At 36.8% G+C, this 11,040-nt stretch overlaps 1 protein-coding gene across 1 annotated transcript; it reads left to right on the top strand.

The window, feature by feature from the left end:
- Positions 1-383: 383 nt before the first annotated feature.
- LOC145673329 (uncharacterized) lies at positions 384-7,424 on the top strand. The gene is made up of 2 exons (XM_081742969.1): positions 384-1,767; positions 7,411-7,424. The coding sequence occupies exons 1-2, from the start codon at positions 384-386 to the stop codon at positions 7,422-7,424; spliced, it is 1,398 nt and encodes a 465-aa protein (XP_081599095.1).
- Positions 7,425-11,040: the final 3,616 nt, after the last annotated feature.

The raw sequence follows: 11,040 nt of genomic DNA, 5'->3' as shown, positions 1-11,040 counted from the left end.
AAAAATAGGCCTAATAAGCGTTAAAATTCGGTAAACTTTAGCAATGAAATCTAGTGCAACAGAAGAACGAAAAGTGCTATTTTATCAGTTAATATTCGTTAAAAATGTATGAAAATTTCAACAATAACAATGAGTAAAACAAAACAGTTTTAATAACTTGTAACCTTAATATGGATACATCAAACATTTCAAATGATGTGCAATGTGTTCATTGTAATAAACATTTTCTTAGCCAAAGAGGCTTATCCATACACACAGGCAAATGTCATCATGTGATACGCAGGAGTAAGGGCAGTAACGTGAAACTTCAACAGCCTACCAACTATATTTCGGATTTATTAACCTTAGATTTGAATGACAATTCTTCTGAAATTTTATCCAAAATGAATGATCTTATGTCTCATCTGAAGGCTAATGTTCCGGTTCATCGTCGTGTCCCGCGCGGTGCTCGTTCATCGGTAGCTGATTCTTTATGTGACATTATTCGTAATATCAACAACACCAATAATGTTGATTCTTGGATCGACCTTCTAGTTTTCCTTTACGCAGTGCTTTGCATCCCGCCGCGTTCTGAGAGAGTAAGTAATCTCACCACTTGGATGAAGCTAAGAATCAGAAACTGGAGGGAACATCATCGTGAAGTATTAATGAGGCAGCATCGAGGGACCAACGAACCTCGCAAACCACAAAAATCCGGCTCGATCAATACCAAGAGCATCGAACAAAAATTAGCAGATGGTGATATACGCGGCGCTATCAGACTACTGATATCCGATGACACTGTGGTTACGCCAGATACGTCAGTACTACATGCTCTCAGAGAAAAGCATCCAGCCCACGCTCACTCATTCATCAATCCCGAACCACCCGAGGACTCGACTACAATAACTAAAGTCTCTTCCATCGAATTATTAAAGGCGGTAAGATCCTTCCCCTCTGGTTCGGCAGGCGGAATGGATAATCTCCGTCCCTCAATCTTAAACGATCTACTTACAAATCAATACTTTGATTCAAGGGAACGCTTAACCACAGCCATTTGTGAATTTATGCACTTAATTATATCTGGGAAAGTGCCGACCATTTTACTACCAATTTTTTTTGGTGCTTCACTTATAGCACTGAAGAAGAAAAGCGGTGGAATTCGCCCAATAGCTGTTGGCAATGTTTGGAGACGCTTATCAGCAAAAATTATCTGCTTCCGGATACGAGATTCTTTAATTAAGATTCTATCACCACACCAACTAGGGGTCTGTATACCATTCGGAGCAGAATCTGCCATACATGCTGCCAGAATGTACTACTCATCTTCCCATACTGAAGTGAAAGCATTTTTGAAAATTGACTTCCGCAACGCCTTCAATGAACTCAACCGCGACTCAATGTTACAATCTGTTAAAACTAACTTTCCAACTTACTATCCATACATCTACCAATGCTACTCCGAACCAAGCAATCTTTTTATAAGTGATAACATAATTCACTCACAACGTGGAGTACAGCAAGGTGACCCACTTGGACCAGCACTGTTCGCCCTAACCATCCATCACATTGTTAAGGATATTAACACAGATTTAAATATCTGGTACTTAGACGACGGTACCATAGCTGGAAATATCGACGTAGTACTATGCGCTTTTAGTAAAATTCGTCTAGAAGCTTCATCTATTGGATTGTTTCTTAACTCTGCCAAATGTGAAGTGAGTTTTCTGAGCGCCAGAGTTGATGAAATCCATGACCTTTATGAAAGGTTTAATGAAGTAGCACCTGGTATCAAACTCTTATCTCCTACCAATGCGGAACTTTTAGGGGCTGCCATCTCTACCGAATCAAGGAGCAAAATTTTATTGGACAAGATATCAAAATTAGAATTCTTTTTTTCTCAATTATCAAAGCTTTCTGCACACTCCGCCTATTATTTACTACGAGCTTCACTCTCACTTCCAAGATTACTGTATTTCCTTCGTTGTTCCCCTTCTTGGCAGGATGATAAATTACTTGACAATTTCGACCACACTCTTAGAACAGGACTGGAATCCATCCTAAACTGTTCTTTGAAAGACAGTTCATGGTTACAAACTTCCTTACCAGTGGAGAATGGGGGCCTTGGGATTCGTCGAGCCATGGATATCGCCATACCTTCTTTCCTCGCATCATTCTATGGCTCACGAGAACTAATTGGATCTCTTCTTCAACAGGAGGTTGACTTAGACTCGATTCGAGATGTACAAGAATGCATCGATAAATGGACTAGTCTGGTTGGAATGGATCACCCACCTAACGACAAAAGACATGTTCAGTCTGTTTGGGATGAACCTATAGTCAAGCTTCATTTATCTTCACTCCTATCATCAACCAATAACCCAGATGACAAAGCCAGGCTGTTAGCTGTCTCCTCCTCCAAAAACGGAGCATGGCTTCAAGCCCTACCTTCTCACACACTCGGCCTACACCTTTCTAATGAGAGCTTTCGTATTGCTACAGCTCTGCGCTTAGGTGCTAATATCTGTGAGCCTCACTTTTGTCCTGCTTGCAACGCATATGTTGATAATAAAGGATTACATGGTCTTTCATGTAAAAAAAAGTGCGGGAAGACAATCTCGACATCATATTGTAAACGACATTATTTGTAGAGCCCTCGTTTCAGCGGGAGTTCCTTCAATAAAAGAACCAAATGGTTGTTGCCGCTCTGATGGTAAAAGGCCTGATGGCATGACTTTGGTACCGTGGAAAAATGGAAAGGCACTAGTCTGGGATTTCACATGTTCCGATACGTTTACTCCTTCCAACTTATCCCATTCTTCAATTCAGGCAGGTCTCGTCGCCGCTCACAGAGAATCAGACAAAAGACTAAAATACTCAAACCTATTGGACAAATATTGGTTTGTAACAGTAGCAATAGAAACTAGTGGGTCTTGGGGTCACGAAGGATCTAATTTCATTAATGAGGTTGGTCATCGAATAGCAATCAAAACTGGTGACCCCCGAGCTACTGCATTCCTTTTCCAACGTATCAGCATCGCCATCCAGCGCGGGAATGTGTCATCGATCTTAGGCACATTACCTCCTGGTAAAGAACTGGACGAGATTTTTCTTCTATAACACACAATAAGACGGAAGTAGAGACATCCTAGGAGGCTGAGAACCACTTTGACTATGTTCATGAAGAATGTTTTGAATCCAGTTTGGATAAATATAAATTCTAGGAAGTCATGGCTAATGCCGGTAAATTTGGGAGTGGTAGCAACATTATCTACAGATTTCACTTTGTTGCTCAAAATCGTTAAAGACCCGAAAGATATTGTTATCAAGCTGTCCGATGTTTATTTTGGAACAAATATGCTAATCAGAAAAATATAATAGTAGCAAGTTAATAGACACTTAGATAGGTCCTTTAGGAAACTGTATGGAATGTCGTCCTATACGCACTAAAAATTCATGTGATACTGATTCTCTATTGTATGCATTTAGTGCTCTCTATTGTGACAGAGTTCAGGAATGAAGTTGACAGTGTAACTCCAGATACAAATTCGGTTTCTATTATAAAACTAATGTCAACTAAGGTTGTTTATAGAAACGTGTATAAGATTATGAACAATGATTGCTAAAGAATATTTTGATATGGAAATTTTACAAGGCGGCGTTTGCCTTATCAATTGTGAAAGTATTGTTTTGAATATACAGGGTTTGTCCGGGAAGTAATAGGACTGATTTTATTCCGCCATGACTGTACTTCGGAGCGTGCGCGCACCGACTGGATCCAGTAGAGGGTGTTCCCGAGCGGCTGGTCAGTTGTCTCCGAGCACACGGAGAGTCAGAACAGGCTTTTTCGCGCGACGTGTTTCTGTGAGTGGTGCAAGCCGAAATCCAGCGTTCGTTAGAGCAGAGGTACGCGATTAAATTCTGTGTTAAACTCGGTAAATCTGCGACAGAGACGTTTGATATGATCAAGCAGGCTTACCCAGATGATGCTTTACCAAGAAGTGTTGTGTTTCGGTGGCACAAGGCCTTTTCGGAGGGCCGGAAAGAGGTCGCTGATGAAGACCGTGCTGGAAGACCTTCGACTTCGACAAACACCGACAATGTGACTCATGTGCGCGAAGTTTTGAACTCAGACCGTCGACTAAGTATTCGTTTAATTGCCCAGATGTTAAATTTACCGAAAACTGTGGTTCATGAAATTGTGACGGAGCATTTGAAAATGCGCAAGGTGTGCGCGAAGATTGTCCCAAAAGTGCTCACTGACGACCAGAAATTGCGGCGAGTGGAATTTTGCCAAGAAAATTTGAACATGTGTGAAAGTGACCCCCAATTTTTGAATAACGTAATCACAGGTGACGAATCATGGATCTTTGAGTTTGATTCCGAGACAAAGAGGCAATCTTCCGAGTGGCACACGCCGGCGTCTCCTCGCCCAAAAAAGGGAAGAATCAGCAAATCCAAAGTGAAAACGATGCTCATTGTCTTTTTTTACATCAAAGGCATCGTCCACCATGAATTTGTTCCTCCTGGACAAACCGTCAACGCCAAGTTTTACGTGGAAGTGCTCAAGAGACTCAAACGAAGGGTCCGACCATACATCGGAGCCGACTGGAAGCTGCACCACGACAACGCACCATGAAACTACGTAATAACCCATTTTTCTTAGGTGATCGCCATTGCCCACCTCTCCCCTACTTTCCATCTGGATAGAAACAATAACTTGGAGTTATCTCACCTGTAATACACCGATAATTTTCGGATCTCACGTTTTAATGCCAATAAATGCTCACAACTTAAAACCCTCCGCCTACCAACAGGGATGCCCACCTCAGTACATATATGTATATATATATTGTAATTACTCTTCTAATCTTTTATTTTTTTAATTCTAAGAAAATATGTTATTGCTCAACATGTTTAGCTAAAGCGGATCCCTTATGGTAGTTCAAATTGAACGTTTGTGTGCCTCATAAAATTTGCTATTTTAAGTTGGTGAACACAAAGTTGGTAGTAGATTTGACGGGCATTTAGTAGTGTTACTCCTAGATGGCAGTATAATAAATAGCAGTAACTTGCCTTTTCTGAATTTGGCTGTTAGTCTTATCCCGTGTTCTGTTAATTTTGAGAGCTTCACGTTAGTATGTCTCATAAATTTACTATTTTAAATTGGTGGCCACGAAGTAACCCCTTCTCCCGTCGATAGGAGATGTGACTGACATTTAGAAGTAATACTCCTGGATGGCAGTATAATAAATAACTGTTACTCTTATCCTGTGTACTGCTAACTTTAATCCCTGTAGTTCCTGTAGATTTTCGGGAGAGTTCTTAATTCGTTTCTTTTGAAGATATATTTAATCTTAACAGGTGGGCATATCTCCTCCCTTTGGTAGTCCGCGTTACCAAAATATCTAGACTGTGCGAGGTGTTAAATCAATTAAATATACACAGAGTAGAACAGTGTGTAAATGATTTGAACATAGGACATTATGTATGTTATAATTCCAAACAGTGGCGGCGGTTGGACGTTAAAAGTGAGGGGGCAAGACATGATCTGAATATTTGTATATAAATGTTAGTTTTCCTGGTTGTTTCTAACATTTTGTTTGACGAAAGGTTGTATAACTAATAGGATACTATATTTTCAGTTAAAATACCGTATATCGTATATAATAGTTTATTAAGTAAATTGAGAAGAACAACGCAAGTAGATACTAGCCCTTTGTACTCTTAAACAACGATAGTGGAAGAAGAGATTTGATTCCTTGCTCATGAACATCTTAAAATTCTGTCTGGAAAATTGTGTGATCAGATTATTTAATAAATTTGCAAAACAAATAAATAGAAAGGATAATATTAATCATAGTAATGAATAATGATGCTTGTTTTGCAAAAGTTATATTGAAACTGAGGATTAATGAAAAACTTAATATTTAATTCCACACATGCTATTAAATGTATGTTATTACTCTTAGAAAATGAAAGACAGTAAATACTACAAGCATATGCTACGACATTTAAAGAAATATTTGCTTTTGCAACTTCTTGAAATATGTTCGTTGCCATTAGGTGCAGATTTCACTTTCTTGGAACACATCAAAACACAACAATACTTACAATCCACACTTCAGTTATACAAAATAAACTTAAAACCTAGAATTATGTTCAATTTACTAAATTTTATTGTATATACACTCGTACATCCCTAAACACAACACTTCACTCGTATATTACACTACAAAACAATGGAAAAGGCAGAAGCTGTTTCTTATCACGCTCTTTTTAATCGATATTCCTTACTTTAGAAAGAAGAAAAGACATTTTAGGAACTGTCAATTTTTGTGCAATTAAAGAATAAGTTGTGAAATAGGTCCTACTTTTTTTTGCATAATGTTCTTTCGATTAGCTTCAAAGCGGCTCACTAACATATCGAGCCCTTGTAAGAAGAAATGAAAGTATGCTGAAATTGTGCTCCAATAGGTTATTTTTTGGGGTTATTTTCTGTGGCGATTAAAACGCAATTACTGTAGCTTTCTTTACTCCACGGGAAGACAACCAATACGTATTCACGCAACAGCAAATATTATATGGCAGCATTTTTCCCAATTAATCAGTAACACATACAAAATCGTTACATTTCCAAATGAAACTATATACATTAATTGGTTACTTTAAAAAAGTGCAGGGGCAACTGCCCCCCTTTGCCCCCCTAATCGCCGCCCATGATTCCAAACTTCATAGTCGTTGGGAGCGCAAGCACTTAGAAGGTATGAAAAGTGTTTCATTTGAAATAAGTGTTCGTACTCAATTATTACCGTATTTACTCGCGTAATTTTCGCACTTTTTTAGACGAAAAAAAGTTGTTTTGAAACAAGGGTGCGTAAATTATGCGGGGAAAAAATTACGAGCTTGTAACTGGAAGTGGAATGAGGAAAAGACGCGCGAAACAAGCTCCTTCGCACAGCAGACGAGGGGTGGGGAAAGGGGTGAGTACGGAAGTACTTGTTTTGTTTCTTTGACGGCTCAATGGAGCGCAACAATGGCTTTGCTGCTTTGCCAATTGTTCATTAGCTACCGTAATTGATTCCTGGAAAAATGCTGTTTCACAAAAAGTTTCCGCGTGCGCAAATTACGCGAGGAAAATAAAATATACAGAAAATGCCCTTCAAAATTGGGATGCGAAAATTATGCGAGGGCGAAAATTACGCGCGTATTTACGGTAATTTACTGTTGCGCATTAATTGATCAATCAATATTGTCCTACTTAAATTAAACAAAAAGACATCCAAATATGCTTCTTCAAATGAAAGAAGAAAAATATTAAGTGAAGAAAAATATTGTTGAATATACAATTATAAGCATGGTTATCGAAATTTTAGGATATATCTTATCTCTAATCCTAAATTCATGAATATGCTTTTTGCAATTTTTCAGGATTTCAGCATTGAATATTAGTATCAAGTTCTTTTAAGCATCAATCTTTTGTCTGTTTCCTGAAAAATCATTTTATTATTGTATTTACTAATGTTCAATAATTTTCATTTTCTGAAATCGCATTATAATATGAAATTCTGTACATCCCCCTGTGTTGGAATATTGGGACCATATAAATTCAAACAAATACAATAATACCTATTAAACATTACAAATGAAAAGTACGAGTAATTGATTCATCTTTTAAAATTCCAGCAAGTCTGCATTACTAAGAATTCCTAAACTGGAGTCTTACTCGAGAAAACGAGTAAAATATCTTCCACCTCTATTTCCGAGCATTTTTTATACAGTTTATTTACAGATGAATATTAACAGATTGTGTGTGTATAGTAATATTAATTCAGCGTTTCAATAGAATTGACAGTGCATTTGCAGTGTTCAATTGAAAGTTGTAAGTGGTTGATATTCGCATTAAAAAATATCCCTGGCAATTCTCTTAGACTTAAGGTTTAATTTATATATATACCTTTAACACACAAAAAATTGAATGTGAAGAAAATTATTGGAATTATAGCTACATTCCGTTTATTCAAGTTGACAACTAACATTTGAGTTGAATGTAGTGATCGGGATTCAAATACATTTTGAATCCCAAATTAAATAGTTTTTCTTTACATTTAAAGATAGGAGAGCCAAGATGAAGTAGAATTTTTATTTTAGAGTATCATTAGACTTTTTATAAACGATAAACATGACATAAATGCTTACGTTAAAATAAGTGTGTAACAAATAACTAATGTTTCTGTTATAAGAAAGATTATACAGTATGTTTGCGTGAATTGTTTTATATACATTCTATTACATTTTGAGTGAATTTGAATTTTGTAGTTTCTGAAGGTATGATAATTCTTTTTTTTTTTCTAAAATTTGCTCAACTCCGTTCTCTCTTTTTCTTTTTCTAAATAGTAAATAGTTGACATAACAGTTGACATAACTGAAAATTTCTAGATGTAAATTTATTTCTTTTTATTTATTGTATATAAGTCTTTCGCTGTATTTTATGGTTATGTATTGTCTGCACTTTAACCCTTAACGGTTCACTAACTTTTCTGACTGTTTCCGGCACTGCTTGCAAAACAATATATCCACAGACTACCTTCCGCGTAAAATTTACCAGAGTTGTCACCAGGATGTAATAGCTTCTCTGGATCGCGGAAAGTATGTACACAAATAACCACAAGGAAAAATACCTAAAAATAATAGTCTTCAAACGCAATAGGCAAGATCAAAATATGTGTAGCCAAATGGTTACGAAAACTCGTTAAGGGTTAAGTAAGATACACTATTTAACCATTTTAAATAGTCGATGTAAAATAGGTTCCAACTCACAGTATGAGTAACGTGAGATGTAGGAAAAGTCTTACTGACACTTTTGAAAATGTGACAGGTGTTTGTTAAATGGTGCTGAATGGGTAGAATTGTACCACCTTTTTCACAAAAGGGGCTGGAAATGCCAACGTGGTACCAACACTGGATTATGAATTACAAAAAGGACTGAATTTGGTACGATTGTACCAAGTATGGCAACACTGCTAAAGACAGAGCATGTTTTATTACGCAACAAACTCCCTTGTTTAATTTCTTTTCTCTCCCCACTTCATAGATTTACAGCTACTCAACAATATTTGTCAACTTAGAAAGAATTTACGCACCCGTGGCCGTAACGGTTTCGTTTGCTACCTTTTAATTATTTTAATTTCGCATTTCATTGCAAGAATGATAATTTTCTAATACAAATTTAATAACTTCGGTTTTTCAAGCACTTAGACTGTTTAAGTTTATTAAAGAAAACTAATAGGAGATCTAATTATAGATTTTAGTTCATGACACTATCTCCCTATGTTGTTTCACCACTTGGAAACGAAAATCAAATGTAAATTTTATTTTCTGTAAATTTGGAACACATGAACTTGGAAACACTCAATGCAATCATGACGATTCGTGCGGGTTTACGGAGAAATGAGAAGTGTTGTAAGAACCATCACCTTCCACGAAATAAATATTACTGAAAATTGGGACAATGGCAGCCTACAGAATCCATCCACAATCCCACGATGGTGCATCTAATTCCAGCGCTTCGGCTAGCTGCGACGACATCGATGATAACTTATTTCAAATTATCACTGTTGACTTTAACAAATCAAGTGAGTTGTTGATAAATTCTATTGCAATTTAAAGTCATGTAATATAACTTGTAAGTTTTCAGTAAATAAAATACAGCATTTCCAGTTTTACTATAACTTACTTATAGTTCTACACACAAAAAAGGAGGGGGGTTAAAATCTACAATCTCGGTTATAGGCAGGGGCGCCGGGACCGGGGGCAGTTGCCCCTCCTGAAATTCTCAAAGGGGGCAAGATATTCGTTTTGCACCCTCACTTTTAGACTGTAAAAACATCACACAACACTGATTATAGGAACTAAATTTTGCTTTTTATAGTAATGAGAAAAAATACTCTATACCAGATTCATTTTTCTATTTGAAACAAGGGACCGGGCGCTTTTTCTGCTCCCATGTTAGATAAAAAGAGTTAGGAAAAAGAATTGAAAATTATCTTTATTTCCATTGGTGTACATTCTCAAAACACTGTAAATTATTTTAAAATTGTTGTTTAAGTAATCGTAAGTCTGCAATATGAAACGAGTCGTCGAGTGAGATTTTAAAGTTTGAAAAATATAACAGTTTAAATGAGTAACAGGTCATTTAGGGCCTAAATGCATTTTCTATAAAGTTAAATTAATGTTCTTACAACAATATGAGGAGTGCAGGGGAAAATGTATAAGGTAGGATTAATAATTCAGAGCATATGAAAAATGCGAAATCTATTGTCGTTCCGTTCGTTTAATCCTTTCACTACCATTCTTTTCGGAGTGAGAAACATTAATATATGGGCTATTTTAAGTTGTTTTCAAACTTATAAATATATATAAAAGACATTTTCCACCGTTTCGTTTTTCGACGTGGGAAAGGTGGGACATTATGTATCCCTCTGATATTTTTACGTGTGGCCTATATGTCCCAGTGGTATTGACATGAATGATCATCTTGTATTTTCAATTATGAAACGTATATTGTCAGAAAAACAATTGGGTCGAATTTATGATTACAAATATTTTACATTTCGGCATCCTTTTCCAAATTACAGTAAATGCAACCACAGCTTTATCACAAGCACATTGTTCCTCACTTTCATCTGTTCTATTATCACTTTCATTGTTCACGTTCACTTCCAGTACTGTCTATTTGATAATGTTAATAAGAATTATGTGAACCATTAGCAGTCTTCTCTTTACCAGTGTAACATCGATTCATAGCAATAAAATGTGGTAAATTACCAGGGGTCCTCTGAGAATGAATCTTGGGACACACATGTCCCAGTGACAGTGAAAGGGTTAAGATATGAGTGCAGAAACAGAACACCTGTTTCAGCACTCCTTTCAGACCAATTTTGTAAACAAGAATAAGGAAGACAGTCATTGCTTATAACTAGTAGTGTTAGACATCTCGCTCGCAGTGGTCAAGCAATCAGTGGACATTTGCATAGTACGGGTAATTTGATGTCACTCCTG

This window comes from Thermobia domestica, chromosome 1, assembly GCF_964235325.1.
Source record: "Thermobia domestica chromosome 1, izTheDome1.hap1.1, whole genome shotgun sequence".
NCBI classification, from domain to species: domain Eukaryota; kingdom Metazoa; phylum Arthropoda; class Insecta; order Zygentoma; family Lepismatidae; genus Thermobia; species Thermobia domestica.
The sequence above is the reverse complement of the archived record's forward strand: the minus strand, read 5'-3'. Positions and strand labels throughout refer to the sequence as shown.